Below are 18,625 nucleotides of genomic sequence, written 5' to 3'. Positions count from 1 at the left end.
CTGTGAATCAGTGTTGGGCCATGTGATTAAAAAATATATGACAATAATTCTGGATGAATTCAAACTACAGGTTGCTCAAAGTTTATTTAGCATTTAAGGAAGGAGTCACAAGTGTCAGCGCTTTGTGGCAGTCAGAGGTAAAGATGTTTGTCACGGGAAAGTCTTCAGGACCGAGGAAAAAAAATAAGAAAGAAAAAGAGAAGCTTGTGAGGGAACAACTGTTTATAGTAGCTATTATGTAAGTGATAACAGTGAGAACTGCCATTTACATGGACAGCAGTAATGTAATTATTGACCTTATTCTGAATAAGACAATATTGTGATTAAGGTGTTTACATGAGTTGATTGTAGAATATTCCTTTCATGTTCAGGTTATACATGTTATAGAACTTAGATGGATTAATGGTACACGTCATTACGTCCCCACGCCACGCCGTCCAACGTCCCTCCAGAATTTCACGTCAACATACAGTTGGTCTTCATTATGGTACCATATACAGTTTTGGGGGTTTCATTTTTAATTTTCAAGTTCAGTTAATTATTTGTCATGCTACACGTGCTAATAGACGACTGCTTGAAGCTGTGAGCTACGTCCGAAACCATGAACTTACCTGATATATAGTAGCTGAAATGCGTGTATTTAACCTACTATATAGTAGGTAAGTACACGGTTTCGGATGCAGCCGTGCTCTCTTGTTTGCCATCAAACGGTTGCGCACTGCCGTGTGTGTACGTGTCCTGTCACAAAATGCGGTGAAAACTCCCACACGACGTTAATAGTGTGATTAAGGTGTGTACGTGTCTATAATGCACTGTGATAATGCGACTAAAATAGGAATACTCCACATGTCTTAATTCCATTTGTGTTACTTCAAGTATGACATTATTCGGATTAAGGTAATAAAAAAAATTTCTGTTTACATGTCAGTGTCTTAATCACAGTATTGTCTTAATCGGGTTAATACCGGAGTATTGTTGTCCACGTAAACGTACTGAGTAACTTGTTTTTCATATTCTTTAATTTTTTTATTTTATTTTTTTTTTAAGTGTTGGCTATGGTATAACAGAAATAAAACATTTCTGGAAGTACTGTAATAGAAAATTAATCAACATTTATTTTCCTAAAACAGCATGCCGAAATCACGTACCGTGTCAGTACCTACTGCATTCGATTCAGTACCTATTGCTCGGCTACCTATTGCTATTGTTCGTACAGTGCGTACTGATAAGTATAAGCGTGTAGTATGAATACAATCCGGATATGCTATATCCGCCATGTTTGCTTTGTCATGTGACCTACAACTTAAAAAGAGCTGATACGTCGCCTTCCGCCATTTTTGATTCTGACAGCTCTTCCGCCCCAGTCCTGTTGCATTATGGGATAGCACAGTGTCCACTGGTTCCCGACTGCAGAATCTCAGTGGAAGCAGTCCAGGTCATCCTGGTATTTCTCACCAACTGTTGTATGAATACTGAGAATTCGGACATGCTGCTCCTTTAGTGTACTGCTTATCGCCTACTGTATAGTAGGGTAGTAAGGATATTCAGACGCAGCCTATGTTTTATTTTTTTTTACCTAAAATCAATGAAAATAATTCATCCAGGTAAAGGGGGAAACCTGAAACATTTGGTACAAAACTAGATTCTGCTATATGTCATCAATCGTACTTGAACTGTAATGCTGATGCTTACTGTCAATAACCAAGCTAGTAAAAAAATTATTCTTCAAATGCAAGTTACAAATTTATTATACCTTGTAGCTGTATAAATATGGCAGTGAAAAAAATGGAAAAACGCCAGGTATTTAAGACTTCATTTCCAATAACCCACCAAAGATGACTTCATACCTGAGGACACACTCCTTCTACTGCGTCCACGATGACAATGGCTCCATCACACAGCCTTACAGCTGTAGACACCTCAGAGGAGAAGTCCACATGTCCGGGAGAGTCAATCAGATTAATGAGGAATTCACGTTCTCCTGGGAAACATGGTGCGTACAACGATGAGACGACAACAATAAACAACACATTCATACTGATCCACACTGTGTAGTGCTGGTTCGAGGCTGTGAACCCAAAACATGCACAAATATACCTGCCGTATAGTGTAATGAAATGGCACTGGACTTCATAGTGATCCCTCGGATCTGTTCGTCCTCCCGGCTGTCCAGGTACCTGAGCTACAAATACAATGAAATGGTATTATGGCACGAAAGGAAACAAAACAAAATGAGCAAAGAAGGTGGCATTTGTTGAACAGAATATACGCACCTTCCCTGCCAAGCGAGTGGAAATGATGCCATTGCTTGCAACCAAGCAATCTGCCAGTGTCGTTTTCCCTGTAAACAGTTCATATGTGGGAATGATGAGCTGATGAAGGTGACTACATGATGAAACAAGGCTTAAAAGTAACCAGGTTTAACATGCAAGATTAATTAAACATAAAAGAACTGATGATACTCATTCAATTTCAATAGAATCAGCTGTAAACTGGTGTGTAACGATTAGCCCTAACATTAAAACCACTGACAGGTGAAGTGAATAACATTGATTATCTCATTACAATGGCACCTTTAAAGGGGTGGCATATATCAGGTAGCAAGTGAACAGTCAGTTCTCAATGTTGACGTGTTGGAAGCACGAAAAATGGGTTTCTGCTCGCCTTTGACACGGGCCAAATTATGATGGCTAGACGACAGGGTCAGAGCATCTCCAAAACTGCAGGTCTTGTGCGGTGTTCCCGGTATGCAGTGGTTAATACCTACCAAAAGAGCTACTGTAGTACAAATTGCTGAAAAAGTTCATTCTGGCTATGATAGAAAGGTGTCAGAACACACAGTGCATCACAGTTTGCTGCTTATGGGGCTGAGTAACCACAAACTGGTCAGACTGCCCATGCTGACCCCTGTCCACTGCCGAAAGCGCCTACGCCTGGACCATGGAGCAGTGGAAGAAGGTGGACTGGTCTGATGAATCACATTTTGTCTTATATGTTGACGGCTGGGTGGTTGTGTATGTCGCTTATATGGAGGAGAGATAGCACCAGAATGCACTATATGAAGAAAGCAATCTGGTGGAGGAAGTGTGATGCACTGGGCAATGTTCTGCTGGGAAACCTTGGGTCCTGGCATTCATGCTGATGTTACTTTGACACCTACCACCAACCTAAACATTATTGCAGACACCTCTTCATGGCAACAGTATTCTCTAATAGCAGTGGCCTCTTTCAGCAGGATAAAGCGCCCTGCAACACTGCAAAAAAATAGTTCAGGAATGGTTTGAGGAACATGACAAAGAGTTCAAGGTGTTGACTTGGCCTCCAGATTCCCCAGATCTTAATGTGATTGAGCATCTGTGGGATGTGCTGGATAAACAAGTCCGATCCATGGAGTCCCCACCTCGCATCTTAGCAAAGGATCTGCTGCTAACGACTTGGTGCCAGATACCACAGCACACCTTCAGAGGTCTTGTGGAGTCAGTGCCTTGACGGGTCAGAGCTGTTTTGTTGGCACAAGGGGGATCTACACAATATTAAGTAGGTGGTTTTAATGTTATGGCTGATTGGTGCATGTTTGATGTGGCCACTTGCATGCACGCAGATTGTTGTTTCTGCATGTCATAATATCTCTATCCCTAAAAGTAGCACCACTGATTAGGATAAAGCCAAATGTACACATATTCTAGGAGTCAACAAATATGAAGAAACATGTGCATAGAAGAGCTTCTTTTTTTTACTATATTAGAATAATAATGAGGTAATTTATATTATGAAATAATACATATGGAATGATGCAATAGGCAAAAAAAAAGTGTTAAAGAAGTCAAAACTATTTTAGATTTTAAAATTCTTAAAAGTAGTCCTGCTTAAAGATGTTTAAAACTTTGCTAAAACTTTGCTGGCTGTGTGTGATTTCCTCACACAGTCAAGATTTGCTCAAGTTATTTGACAGCAAAATGGACATAAGCCTAATCAATTCGGACTGTGATCAGACAGCGTCTGTCAAAATATCATAACGTCATAATATTTTGGGGGTAAACAGATTACTTCTGATTTACAAGCCAAGGAAGCATATTTCAGTGCAGGAATGTCTGTAGTTTTCAGAAATATAGCATACCATACGTAAATATTTTTTTCAGACCCCTAAAAATGTTGTGTTTTTCTAATATTTTGGTTAAATGACTCGGATAACACAGTTGGACCAGTTCCTTATCCAGCCAGAAGCAAGTTCTTTGTTGTGTAATTTGGTCTATAGTAAGCCATTGATTTGGTCTATATTAAGCGATGAACTATATCCACCTCCATCAATGACAAAACAAGATCACTTTTAAAAGCTGTACAAAAATAGTCCTCACAACAAACTGAATTGTAACTTACCATGATCCACGTGGGCCAAAATACAGATATTTCTAATGCTCGATGTTTTCTTCTGTAGTGCAATGATTTTTTCTAAACTTGTGTGGCCCATTTTAATGATAATCTAGGGGGAAAAAAAGAAAAGAAAAAAGATGAATGTTCAGAATGTGACAAAGTAGATTAGTCCAACTCTTCTTAGAGATACATCTTAACCATTACAGTGCCCCCAAAACTATTGGAACAGCAAGGTCAATTAATTTGTTTTGCTGTAGACTGAAGACATTTGGGTTTGAGATCAAAATATGAATATGGCATCTACCAGAAACAAATGAATTGGCCTTGCCGTTCCAATAGTGTCAGAGGGGTCTATAACAATGGTTAGGATTCTGGGAAAAGTAACTTTTTTTTTTGTTTGATTACTGGGTCGGGACATGTGTTCTAGAGAGCATTTGATTGGACGCTTACAGGACAAGTACAGAACAAGATTTTCACAGTTTCTCATAAATAATAAACTATCAAATTAAATCTACAAAACACATTTTAGTCATTTTTTAAAAACATATACACTGGTTTACATAAAGCTCTAAAACACCCATTTTGATTTCATGGGGACAAAAAAAAGAACAACTTAAACACTGAATAATAAGAACAATAGGAAATGTCATAATATGAGGTAACGTTACCTGTTGCTAGTATGATGGTACTATTACTTATTAAATAAGACTCAAGTTTATTTCCTAAATATATGGTTTAGGATTAGGGCACACGGTGGCTTAGGGGTTAGCACAGTCGCCTCACACCGCCAGTGTTGGGGGTTTGATTCCCGCCACTGCCCTGTGTGTGCGCTGCATTTGAATTTTCTCCCTGTGCTGCGGGGGTTTCCTCCGGGAACTCCGGTCCCCCCAATCCAAAGACATGCATCGTAGGCTAATTGGCATGTACAAAGTGTCCATAGTATTTGAATGTGTATGTGATTGTGCCCTACAATGGATTGAGCCCCTGTCCAGGGTGTACCCCGACTTGTGCCCGAGGTTCCCTGGGATAGGCTCCAGGTTCCCCGTGACCCTGACGGATAAGCGGTATAAGAAGGTGGATGGATGCTTTATTATTTCTTTTTTAAATGCTATCCCTACTTAAGTCAGTATTCTCCCTTTAGCCCTGACCCCATTAGAGAATGCAGCTTGGTTGTGTTTTACTCAATCCTTTGTTGACTGCGTGAATCAGGGAAAAGATTGATGCATCTTTCTAGCACTGTGCCAAAAAGCTTTACTTATTCTGAAAGCAAGAAATGTGAGAAAACGAGAAAAAACTACTCAAGTACGTCCAATGATTTTACCACTTAGCAGCAGCTGGCAACCATGCGTTGCTATAGTAACCAGCATCCCAGAATACAGAAGTTAGCAGTGTAGCTAACAGGAGCCTTGCATGCTTAAGTGTTAATCTCCTAAACACTGCATATGTGCAACTTTTCATATTAAAAACCTGTCAAGTTAGCCGTGTTGCTAATCAGCTAGCTAACCCAGCTAAATGTTATGTCTAAACTTTCTAAAGCATTTACCTTCCGCTACAGTTAACAAGACACACACGCGCGGCTCTGAAAGTGGAACACACAAACAAGCACCTCGAATTAACGCTGCAAAGACTGGACTGGACGAGACGAGACAGTAAAGCAGCAAAAACACATGACAAGCTCTACTCACGTTGTTTTCGCTTTCCCGGAAGTAGCGTAGTGACGTTATTACGTCACCGCGACGTTAAAGCAAATCTCCCAATAGGATCAATAGGATTTGAACGATACTCAATTCGGATTCGTTTAACGAGCAAGTGCGGTATTTGAATTAATCCGTGTTTAACAAAGTTAAGACATTGTGGTTAATTTTCGCGCTATAATTAAAAAATAATAATCATCATTTTAATCAAAAGGCGTAGAAACATCCGGGTATTTTGTCTAGACTGGAGGATTATGGGAGCTGACACTGACATCATACCTGACACTTAGTCGAACATTTTACAGTTGGCTTCATGACTGTAGATCATTCCATTCAAATGCTATTGAGCTTTAAATTATGGTATATTTTGTGTATGGGCCCATTCTGTAGTGAAATTCATATCAAATTTACATATGATTTAATAGTTTAATTTAATAAATATCAAAAATCTAAAAGATGTGCGTCATACCTGACACCTGGATTAACATTTTACAGTTGGTTATATGACTGTAAGTCATTCCCTTCAAATGCTATTGAAGTTAGAAGCGTGTATAACAATGTCGTATGTAACTTTAGAGACGGTCCCTTAATTTCCGCATATCTGCGAATATCGAACGTCCAACGTCAGGCCAACTTTATGCCAGTGGCACTTTGATGATTGGTCGTCAAGACGACTGGCATAAAGTTGGCCTGACGTTGGGCGTTCGATATTTGCAGTGTCAAGAGGCTGTATTTGTTGTCATGGAGACTCGCTGCCATAGAAACGTGTGTGGTGTGTGGTGCGTCGCGAGCGCAGTCTAGAGAGGTTGGCAGTGAATTAGTGCGGCTCCTGAGACGGGAATTAAATAAAGCCGATTTAAAGTCTGTCCTGTTTCAGTGTTGCAAACATGAAGCGGCTGTGTTTGTGTGAGATCTGCATCTGCGGGTAAGAGCTGCTGCTATTTCTGTCCCTACATAAGCTAATAATATTTCCAGTTGAGTGTTCTCAAAGTATGTTGTTACTTTTATCCGATAATTTATTGATTAGTTAGCTTATAAGTTATTTATATTAGCGATTCGTTTTACTGTTTTCATACACCACTGACAGTTAATCCAATCATGAAACAAGGAGCTCAATTAAAGATTTTTTTTTTAAAAATAAATAAATAAATAAATTTAAGCATTGTGACACAGTCAATTTTTTGGATTAAGCAGACTGAATAAAGCTAACACCAGTCTGTCTTTAAAGGTTATATAAAGAGTTGTGTTTAACGCGGTAGTCATATAAATGAGATAGCATATTGAGTTTGTAATGTCAGGGTTTGTAAAGTCTGGTTTATGAGACTAGTGTGTGTCTGCTCCAAAGGGGCAGTCAGGTTATCTATATATCACTGACATCACTGGGTATCATTTTGCATAAACCTATGAATTAATTGAAAATGGGGATAAAGAGCACGTCGCTGTATGGAATGAAATTTGTGTCGAAAGTATTGAACGCAACGTTTCAAGAAACAAACAATAATATACAACGAGAAAGACTTAAAACACTCGGAAACTGAAAAGAGAGAACGCAATGGCAAAAAAAATCTTAAACATGATATTCAAATAAACAATATTCTTTGTTAATAGTTTTCTAAGCTTTCTTTTCGTACAATCACGGTTAATGAATGAGCTGCCTGAGTTTTTGTTTACGCTATCAAACTTTTCGTTTACGCTCCGTAAATTTACGCTCGCCATTCTGGTATAAACCTCTCATGTGGGTGGGGCTTAACTGAAATTTACTCTCATCGGCTAGTGAGATTTGGAGAGATTTAACCAATGCATTGCAATCTATTGCAGCAATGATTATCACTTCTGTATATCCAAAAAAAATAGTGAGTAAAAAGCAGGGTTTTTTCTTTCTTGACCTGTCTGTAGACGGCACCGTTGCGCACACCCGCCCACAGCGCTCTACAAGAAGGGAAACGGAGGTTGTGTATTGAGTGAGTACACTGAGAAATACCCAGAATACAAGAGTTATCAGCCACCCAAGAGTCTTAAGCCTAAACAGGAAGTAAAGAATAACCGCGAACAGATGGAGGGAACCACCACCTTTAGGTAAACAAACCTTTCTACTTTCTTATAAATGCATATAAATTGATTAACCATATACGATATGCACAGCACTAACATAGCACTGTATATGGCACATTGGTCATACCACTGACTTAAAGTAGGTCCTTAAAATTGCTTGTAAAATCTTTGTTTGCATTACTGCTCCTGCCCTGTTTGGTTTCTACATGCATCAGGTCCGATTTTGTTCCATATGAAGTGAGCCAGCGTCCTGTAAAACAAAGGGCTGAATACCAACCTAATCCAGGTGAGATTGACTTGGCCACTACGTACAGCCAGGAGTTTGTCCCTTTTGAGCTACAGCCTGTTTTACCACGTCTCCCAAAGGAGAGGATACAACATGCTAATGGGAAGCTGGACACAGTACCAACCTATACAGGTAATACAGGGGTATGCGGAGTACTCATAAATGCCAGTGAAGGTTTATTCTTTTTCTTATTTATGTTGTACACTGGCATACACATGGAGGATTGAGGGGGAAAACCATCTGTCAAGTAGCATGAAGGAAAATTCATACATCTTGAAAAAATAAACAGATGCACATGTGCATGTTTTGGGTGCTAAAATTTGAGTAACATACAGATTTACAGACATAAATTAAATGATGCAGACTGATGATGTAACTGATGTTGAAAATGTTGCTCTATGCATTTATATGGAGCCAAGCATCTTTTAACATTTTGCACAAGGCTCAATTCTGGGCCAGCTTTTATTTACTGTACATATGTTTGTTTTTATTACACATGCTTAATTTACATATTAGGGATGTAACCTAATATTAGGGATGTCACCCAACAAATACATTGTAACCTAATACATTGTAACCTAATATTAGGGATGTAACCCAATACATTGTTCATATTGAATAAATGATGTCTTTTAAACAGATACAAATGTAGATACAAAAAGTTTCACAGGGCAAAAAGATGCAAAATCCCAAGAGCAGGAGGTTTTATGCAGGCATAAGCAAGCAGTCAGATACAAAGCTTGCAGGAATGTTCAACATGAACACGCAGCATTGCACAATACATTTACTGCATCCTTAGTAAATGTCAGAGCTCTGTAATAGACCATGCTGACAGTGTTGTCCGTTCTACATATGTGGGGTCTTTCCCCCAGTGTTTTCCAGTGTTTTTGAGGGCATAGTGGTAGGGTCATATGTAATTTAAAAAAAAAAAAAAAGAAGAAGAAGAAAATGCAGACTTCAGATTAAACCCAAACACATTAAACAAAAGCAGATAGTGTCATTGTCTTAAACCCCTATTACATATTTACATGGAAATGGTTTATATATATAATATATATATATTATATATAATATTATATATTATATATATATATATATATATATATATAATGAATGACTGAATAAGGTTAATGGGCTTACTTGTTATTATTCTAGGTTTTTACTTGAGAAAAATGACATGGGTTATAGAACACTTATAAATACCAGCATTTGCCTCAATTTTTGTGATTACCCCACTTAGAATCAGCAAAACTATTCTTTTTTTTTCTTCTGCAGAAGATTTCCGTCAGTGGGAAATTAGCATGCGAAAGTCCCGTAAACCCAAACTGTCTTACCATCCTCCAGCTGAGAAGTTTGGAAACGCCACAACATTCCAGGATGATTTCATTCCACGAGGTCTTGTTCCACGTGAGAGCTTCAAACCTTCATATGTAGCCAAGCTGTCTGATGCTCCTTTCGATGGAGTGACCAGTAATCAGTTGCATTATATCCCTCACCCAATGGATGTGTGTTTTGTCAAAGCTCCTCATGAGTACAAACCCAGTGACCAGCCTTTCCAAGACCTCACAACACACCGACATGATTTCCAGGGCCTGCCGGCCAAAATGCCCAAGAGCTGTAAGCCTGAACACATCAAAATGTCCTACGATGCACCCTTCCAGACCAGCACTGAGTTCCGAGATCGCTTCCAGACGTGGGATGCGTCTCCACAACGGGTGAAGAAAATGTCCGAGTACACAAGTCCTACAGAGGAAATGGATCTGACCACGACAACTGGCACAACCTTCATCAAACACCATATCCAGCCATTCATCTCCGCTAAGCCTCTGGTTAGGCCAACTCATTCCTCTGTTCCTTTTCAAGCTGAAACCACCATGAAGGATCATTTTAAAGCCTGGAAAGCCCAGCGCCAAGAAATGATCTGCAAACCCCCGGCAATCCACAGAAGCAGTGGGAAGATGGAGGACATAAGCACCTTTAAGGCCCACTACATCCAGCACCAACTGCAGCCCAATATCAGCTGCAAGCCAATCAATGCCCCACTGAGGAGCGAAGCACCTTTGGATGAAGAAACCATGTACCGCACTGAGTTCACACCCAAAAAGATCAGCATATGTCCAGCCAGCTTGGAGCCAATTCCGGGGTTTGTCTTTGAGAAGGTTGATGACAGAGGTCACAGGTCTGGTCAATATTATTATTATTATTATTATTATTATTATTATTATTATTATTGCATTTTATATTATACCATAACACTGCTGAATTCTCAAATCCAACTGGGCAGAAGGTGTTGATGAATTATTTCATCAAGTAATGCAGACTGTAATGCGAATGGTTTATGTTAATGTGCTCGTTCAAATATAAGAATTCATTCACAGGTACTAGTATGGTGGACAAACATATAGTAGTTTACATGTGAAAGTTTTCTGTAAGCAGACGTTTGATATATATTGAAGGTGCCTCCAATGTCAGAGCTATGCAATTGTCTGTAGATTTTCCTACTAAAGTGTTCAGGGTAGACGAATTTGCACATCCTGGGTTCTCAACTGGGTTTTTTTTTTTTTTTTAAGTCTTATTAACTGTAACAAAGAGAAGAAAGGAAAGGCTGGTGAGTTTATAGCTGCTGCTATAGCATAAGTGATAGCAGGAACGAACTTGTCTTGCAAATGTTCCATAACATTAAATATAACTAGAAATAAAATGGTAATCATTGGCAGGGGTATACAAGGAATAACACTTTGGGCCATGCTTTTGTAGAAAAATAATCAACACATCAGGCTGCATCACACCACCCCGACTTGGATTATTTTCCTGTAACAGCATGCCCTAAGTGTTATATTCCTTAGTTATTATCATTTTATTAGAACCTTATGTGTAGTATAACAATACCGCTGAGCCCTTGTTTGATTTGATTACATATTTTCTCTGATACATCTATGATTATATTTATTGCATTTACTATCCATCTGTCTATCCAGGTTCTTCCATAAACTGAGCTCCTAGGAGCAGATGTCTGCAGGGTGTGAGGTGCAGGCTCCTAATGCTTTGGCCGTGATGTCATAAGAGCAAAGCTAGCTAAATCACAGGGGGGAAAATAAATAAATAAATAAATAAATAAATCTAATCTAATCTCTCATAACTTAAGCCTTAATCAGTCTTGTTGTTTTTTAAGTAAATCCAACTGAATCTAAATAAATCCAGTGTATCTTGTATTTAAAAAGGTAAGAATTAAGACATGAAACATCTTTAAACTACTGTAGCATTGTTGCCATGATAAATGAAAATAGGTGTAAAGGTTTAAAAGTTTTAACAGAATTCAAACTGTATAGCAATTAGATTTATGCAAGTAATACACTATACAAAATTACATCCTCTTATATTATATTGCTCCAGATTTCAATTGCAAAATTCTTTACAGTTTATGAAACCTTCACTGGTAAGGACTTGATGTGGCCTAAGATTAAGATAAAACATATTAACCCCTCACTGCAAATGGAATCGATCCGCCAGGATATGTTTTGTCTCCAAAGTCTCAGCCTCTTTTCTTTTGCACTCGAGCTATGAGGCTAATGTACAGTATGTATCTTTCAAGTAATTGAAGCTAATACAGTGCAAAGAAGGCTGTGAAAAATTGTCTTTATTGTTTAACCTTTTGATATTTTGTTAAAGAAATTCACAAAAATACTTTGCTCTCATGTATATCAAACAATTGCAAACAAAACAGAGATTTATTTAAAAAACAAATCTTTGTTAAATATAGGTGTGCAACAATTATTGGCACACCTATGAAATCACATGACAAAAAAATATTTGAAGTATATTCCCAATGATATTTCCCATGGCATTGTTTTTAGTTCACCTGGGTGACTCGGCACAGGAAATTGTTCAACCATGACTTCCTGTTTCACAGGGGTATAAATATGAGGTAACACACAGGCCAAATTCCCTTAGTAATTCATAACAATGGGTAAGACCAAGGAATATAGCTGTGATGTGTGGCAAAAGGTTGTTGAGCTTCACAAAATGGGAAGTGGTTATAAGAAAATAGCACAAGCGTTGAAAATGCCCATTTCCACCATCAGGGCAATAATTACAACATTCCAGTCAACTGGAAATATTATGAATCAACCTGGAATTGGAAGTGTGTCTGTATTCTCTCAACACACTATAAGGAAGATGGTTCAAGTGGCCAAATTGCAGAAGTGGAGAATTGCAGAAGTTAGTTGTGTCTTGGGGTCAGAAGGTCTCGAAAACTACAATCCGAAGTCACCTACATCACAAGTTGTTTGGAAGGGTTTCAAGAACAAATCATCTATACTCATCCAAAAACAAACTCAAGCATCTTCAGTTTGCCAGACACTACTGCAACTTCAGATGGGATCGGGTTCTATGGTCAGATGAAACCAAAATAGAGCTTTTTGGCAATAAGCACCAGAGGTGGTTTTGGTGCACACAGAGAGGTAGCCATATGGAAAAGTACCTCATGCTCACGGTTAAATATGGTGATGGCTCTTTAATGTTTTGGGGCTGTTTTTCTGCCAGAGGACCTGGACATTTTGTTAGGATACATGTTATCATGGACTCAAATATCAAATATCAACAGATGTTAAATGAAAACCTGACTGCCTCTGCCAGAAAGCTGTGGGCTGAAAAAAATGGGCTGTGGTTGGATCTTCCAACAGGACAATGATCCAAAACACATCAAAATCAACACAAAAATGGTTTACTGACCACAAAAAGTCCTGCCATGGCCATCCCAGTCCCCTGACTTGAAACCCATAGAAAACCTGTGAGGTGAACTGAAGAGGAGAGTTCAGTGTGGACCTCGAAATGTGAAGGATCTGGAGAGATTCTGTATCTGTATGAGGAATGGTCTCAGATCCCTTGGCATGTATTCTCCAACCTCATCAGGCATTATAGGAGAAGACTCAGACCTGTTATCTTGGTAAAGGGAGGTAGCACAAAGTATTGACTAAAAGGGTCCCAGTAATTGTTCCACACCTATATATAACAAAGATATTTTTGATAAACCTGTGTTTTGTTTGCAATTGTTTGATATCCATGAGAGCAGAGTATTTTTGTGAAATTTTTTTTAACAAAAGATCAAAAGGTTAAACAAAGACAATTTTTAACAGCCTTCTGTGCACAAATTCAAAACCCAATCAAGTCCAGACATTAGCTCACTCTTACTAACCTACTTATTAGCCATGTCATACATCAAAATGATCGGCTCAGTGAGGAGAATTGCATTATGGAGGATGGCAATACCCTCCATCCAATGTGCAAAATTGCATTATGGGTCGCATGGTGTCATGTGCACATCACAACAAAACTGACTGTAACCACAAAACTATTGGTACATACAGTAGACATATACTATACCAAAACGCTTGGCTGACTGAGGAGAATAGCTTTATGGGTATTTTAGTGATGTCAAGTGAACGTCACATGCACATTAACCCCCAAAATTAGTGGAATCACAAAACTACCATAACATACTGTAGACGTGTGATATGTTAAAACACTCAGCTCCATGAGAAGAATTGCATTATGGGTGTTTTAGTGATGTGCATATGAATGGACTGCCATAAAGCCTATTATATTAAAACCTGGAGTTAAATACAATCATTACGACTACCAATATATGTCAAATTAGTTATGCTTCAACAAACATGTACACACATAGCTCATGTTCAGTTGCATATTAGTGTCGGATTTTGCATGGGCAAGCACCACTCGCACTTTCTTCCCAAAATCTAAAGTCTAGTTGAACTTACTTTTCTGCGAGGTTTTGTTATTTCACTGTACAATTCAGTGGGGTGTTTTCTTTGGTCGAGATTCCTGGTTTGCCTGAAGTTCGGCGTCTGCAGTATCTGTTTTGGACCATGGGTTTGTCTGCAGAGTTGCATAGCTAATAAACAGCTCGCACTTACATCCATCTGTCTCCGCCTTATGACAACAGATCAACATGCTGTCGTTGGAGGTGTATCATGATTTCGATATGCACATTGTACAATGCTAAACTACTAGCTGTGAGCTTCCTTTACTTGTTAGCTAAGTGCAAAACTAAAGAAATTGTGTACATTTCATTCATGCCTAATCTATTCTTACAACAAATGGTACATCAACATATAGGCTGCACACACAACAAATATAACAATACTTTACAATATATTCTGATAAATTCCAGCTTATGTTTCTCTCCCACTTGTGGCATTGTATGGAATGTACTAAAAGTCTAAATGTGAAAAAAAATATTTATGTGCCAAAATTGTACTCAAGCGATGATCAAAATGAAAAATAAACTCTTTCTCAAAAGTGTATTTATTTCCTTTATACTATATAACACAGAGAAGTGATGAGGAATTCCAGACAGTCCCCAATCAAAACTCTCACCATCCCAAACACAATGAATGTTTTTACACGTCAGTAGCCATCTATTGTTGTATATCTGTAATTATGTCAGCACATGGTTTGTGTATCTATTCAAACATTTCAAACTGTAATTAAGTCGCATGCTTTTAAATACAGAAGGCCATGGTAGTCAACTCATGGATTATCTATGTGAATAATTGATAAGGTTTTCTGTAGTCTTAAATATGGATTACAATGTAAACTACACTAGCAAGTAAGAAAATAAGTCCAGAATCTCTACACTCAATGTACAATATTGCACTTAAAAAAAACACATTATGTACAAGAATTTACAATGCAGCACACTGGTTGAACAGACGCGCACACACGCACACACACACACACACACACACACACAAACACACAAACACAAGTACATTTAAAAGGAGTAGCAACTGGAGACTCAAGTGTGGTCTTATGACTTAGACATTTCACTCCTTTGTACATTAATGATACATAATGTCTTCATAACGCATACATAAGCAAGAAATAGTGTTTTTAGAATAAGACATGAATATCTATGAACAGCAGCTAATGTCAGTTTTCACACGTTACACGGCCCCATTGTCGTGATCATGGTACATGTGGGAAAAATAAGGCATATGACAATATGACATTGTCTCAGTTTCGACACAGTGTGTTGATATTTTGTACTCTTTACTAGCCACAAGCTTCCGAATCTTAATGGTTGACGTCTGATAGGCTGTCAGCACTTCCATGCATCGGTTTTCAGCTGGAGAGTTCTGACAGTAATGACACATATCTTTCAAATCTTTATCTTTAAAAATGATTAAAGAAGCAGTTTGGGGTGAGTAAATGAGACATGTTTGATGATGGGCTACAGGGAAAGGAATGTGGTGGATCCTGTGTGTAACCAGGGTCCATGTGCAAAAGATTTATTTACAAAATCCAAAGCCAAACAATGTTCAAATTGCAAATCTAAATTCAGACTATGTTTATTCATGAACTGAAACAGACTCTCCTATGAATACTAGAAGTCTGTTTTGAGTATTTTCGAGATTTTTGATGTCGGCATTAGACCTATCTTCTTTTTAACTGTTTCAATTAAGAATTTAGTAATAAGTTCAATTAAGTAATAAGTAGAGGCTGGCTATTTTGTGCAGCTACTCTTAGAAAGGGGTTGATGATTAGTTTTGATGATATAAAACACTTTGTTTGTTTAATATGAGAAAATGGATCACTTCTTATCCTTCATTCCTTGTTTGTAACTACATACCTTTACTATGCATACCTTCTTGGACTTCGGTTCTCTGTGGATAATCGATTACATGGGAAAAATGTCACAAACTGCTGCTGTTCTTATATACTCAAACATCATACTATAAGCATGTTATTCACTGCTTATATATGTGTGATGAAGTCAATATTTAGATAAACTTTTGCCCTTAAAATACTTTCAGATTTTCATCTATTGTAAGTACCCTATGTACACTTCAGCGGTACCTATTTTAGCCTCCCTTCACACGTGTGAATGGTCCAATATTCTCTGCTTCTCATCCTGATGATTAAATATAGAGCAAAACACATTTGTATAAATTATTCCACACATGATGCCAATAATGAACTTTATATAATGATGACAGGAGAGAGCTGAATTAGTGCCGTGTTTTTTCTCTGTCGGTCTCGAATTTCCAATGCACATCCAGAACTCATTTCAGCGTAGATAAAGGCCCTTTAGACCAAATTTTATACAGCATCCACTTAAACTCGGCCATGTCCCAAAAACGGCACTCTCCACATTTATGCAGCAAAGCCCTGGAGTTCTTCCACTTCAGATTTGTTCCACATGTGCTTGGATTGGAAAGAAGAGCAGTGTTCAGGAGTCAATGTGCTGTAAAAGCTTGAGATGTTCCATCGGCAAGCACTAGATAGTGCCCGAGTCTTCTGAGCAGGACTTGCAGCATCTCTGTGTATACAGTTCAATAGGACACAAGCTGAGGCGTTTCACCACTGCGCAGTAATGTGTTGTGTCCTTACACTCATCTAAATGGAGGAGAAAGTAAACACACATATATACACACAGTTAAGAGACTGAAATGCAGATGATGATAATATATATGGCAAATTAAAGGAAAAAACAGTGTTATGCTGTGGAGGGATTTTGCTAGAAGGTTAGGGTTAAGGTTGAATTGTACTTGCTTTTAAATAAGCATACACATAGGCAAGATGATTGCCGTGTGTATCGTACAGTCCCTTGTCCACGTTCTCAAAATTATGTCTACATGTCCATGTGGTGCAATACCTATGTAAGCAGTGGGGGAAATATAGCACCATGTGACCGTGTGTCCACAACTGACTAAACAAACTACTGTGGTCCATCAAATCACATCCTTATGTATTATTTTACACAGTTATTGTGTACCAACACTAACCGGGTTTACTGTCAGTGTTTGAATTTTAAAAACCTCTCATATTGCTGTCAAACCAAGGTTATTATCGTTAAGGAAAACTATCACTAAAACTATCAGTGAAAAAACATTTTCCTTAACTGAAATAAAAATAAAAATGTGAGTTTCCAAATATATGAAAACTAAACTGCAACTATAACGTCCACCTACGATATGATGAAAAACTAGATATCATTTCAGAGAATAAAACTTTCTTGTTTCATTTTCTTCTTTTTTAAATGTTGGGTGGTCTGATTTTTTATTTTTTTAAATAAGGTTGAACGGAGTGGATCCATCAATGTTGCAGAATCATAACTGACCAATAGATGGCAGAGTAACATGTATTAGAACTCCTTGGCACAGCAGCTATTTAGTAGCAGTGGAGCTAATTTTCAATGTTTTGGTTCTGACATGCCACCTAGTGGATGTCACTTTTAATCCTCCAGATGTACATAGAGTATGCATGCAATACGTGCATGCATTTTGCGTAGGAGCTCCACATTTTAACATATAAGTATGCTCAAACAAACTCCAAAATACACCAAAACAGCTGTTTTTTTTTCATCATAAAACAGCAGCTGAGCCAGTCATTTGTTCAGTGTTTTGATCTCCCCAAGATTAACTGAGACTCTTTGAAATCCTTTTCCGTCATTTCACACTAGTTTTGTTTTAACATGCGCAAGGCTGAAAATTCAAACAAAGATGTGTACACTGTACAAATAATGCTAATGTTAATGATAATGAGGACAGAGGTTAAAAACATGTTTGTCTTGTTCTACTGTGCCAGGTCTTCTTCTTCAGGGTTGTCTGCTGTATTATAAGACTCTTTTTTTCATGTGGTTAATAAAAGGCAGTAAAATCTGTGGCGAATGGGATAACTTGGAATGTTATATTTATTTATATATATATATATATATATATATATATATATATATATATATATATATATATATGTATATTGACACGCTTGTTTTTGTTGGGGTGGTGGTGGTGGCAGGGTAGAGCGATGCAAGTGCTCAAAAAACTGGCAAGTGGACCTTTTGAGGAAAAAGAACATGTCTGTGTTAGAAGGAAGGGTCACTGCAAATTAATACGAAGTTATTCGGATCACTTTTATCCCATAATGAAACATTTATATCGTGATGGAAGTGGCGTCTTCCAGGATGTAAATCATATACTATGTCCTTCATGTCACAAGATCTCAACCTAATTGAACACCTCTGGAAAATCTGGAGTGAGGTACTGTATTACGCTCTCTATCTCCATCATATCTTTTGGAAGAAGGATGTTCATCTCTCCAGTACAGTTGTAGAACCAATGCCAAGGTGCATTGAAACTATTCTGGTGGTGGCCCAACACCTTAATAAAATATACTACATACAAGGACACCATATATGTTC

At 38.1% G+C, this 18,625-nt stretch overlaps 3 protein-coding genes across 6 annotated transcripts in view; 1 reads left to right on the top strand and 2 right to left on the bottom strand.

The window, feature by feature from the left end:
• efl1 (elongation factor like GTPase 1) overlaps positions 1-6,095 on the bottom strand; it is a 149,875-nt gene extending 143,780 nt beyond the window's left edge. Inside the window, exons 1-5 of one of the 4 annotated variants that reach the window (XM_017478430.1) lie at positions 6,057-6,095; positions 4,378-4,480; positions 2,274-2,341; positions 2,098-2,182; positions 1,848-1,981 (exon numbers count right to left, since the gene is read on the bottom strand). In XM_017478430.1, coding sequence (XP_017333919.1) covers positions 1,848-1,981; positions 2,098-2,182; positions 2,274-2,341; positions 4,378-4,468 — 378 coding nt within the window. In that variant the 5' untranslated portion in view covers positions 4,469-4,480; positions 6,057-6,095. Of the gene's footprint in view, positions 1-1,847; positions 1,982-2,097; positions 2,183-2,273; positions 2,342-4,377; positions 4,481-5,039; positions 5,884-5,914 lie in introns of those variants that run through there. The other 3 variants (XM_017478431.3, XM_017478429.1, XM_017478432.3) reach the window with 3 other exon arrangements.
• A 77-nt stretch (positions 6,096-6,172) lies between these two features.
• saxo2 (stabilizer of axonemal microtubules 2) lies at positions 6,173-15,520 on the top strand. Its single transcript, XM_017478433.3, has 5 exons — positions 6,173-6,990; positions 7,962-8,141; positions 8,333-8,535; positions 9,679-10,582; positions 11,382-15,520. Exons 1-5 carry the CDS (start codon positions 6,953-6,955, stop codon positions 11,404-11,406), a joined length of 1,350 nt encoding a protein of 449 aa, XP_017333922.1. The 5' UTR covers positions 6,173-6,952; the 3' UTR covers positions 11,407-15,520.
• Positions 13,306-18,625, bottom strand: part of LOC108271300 (ADAMTS-like 3) — a 38,322-nt gene continuing 33,002 nt past the window's right edge. Inside the window, exon 11 of the mRNA XM_053683433.1 lies at positions 13,306-16,821. Within this exon, the coding sequence (XP_053539408.1) occupies positions 16,703-16,821 (119 nt within the window). The 3' untranslated portion in view covers positions 13,306-16,702. The remainder of the gene's footprint in view (positions 16,822-18,625) is intronic.

The sequence above is a fragment of the Ictalurus punctatus genome, chromosome 10, assembly GCF_001660625.3.
Source record: "Ictalurus punctatus breed USDA103 chromosome 10, Coco_2.0, whole genome shotgun sequence".
In the NCBI taxonomy this organism is placed as follows: domain Eukaryota; kingdom Metazoa; phylum Chordata; class Actinopteri; order Siluriformes; family Ictaluridae; genus Ictalurus; species Ictalurus punctatus.
The sequence above is the reverse complement of the archived record's forward strand: the minus strand, read 5'-3'. Positions and strand labels throughout refer to the sequence as shown.

Coding starts and splice junctions, on each gene's coding strand:
- saxo2 (XM_017478433.3), top strand. CDS start 6,953: ATGAAGCGGCTGTGTTTGTGTGAGATCTGCATCTGCGG. Junction 6,991..7,961: donor TGTGAGATCTGCATCTGCGG/GTAAGAGCTGCT, acceptor ACCTGTCTGTAG/ACGGCACCGTTGCGCACACC. Junction 10,583..11,381: donor GTTGATGACAGAGGTCACAG/GTCTGGTCAATA, acceptor CTGTCTATCCAG/GTTCTTCCATAAACTGAGCT.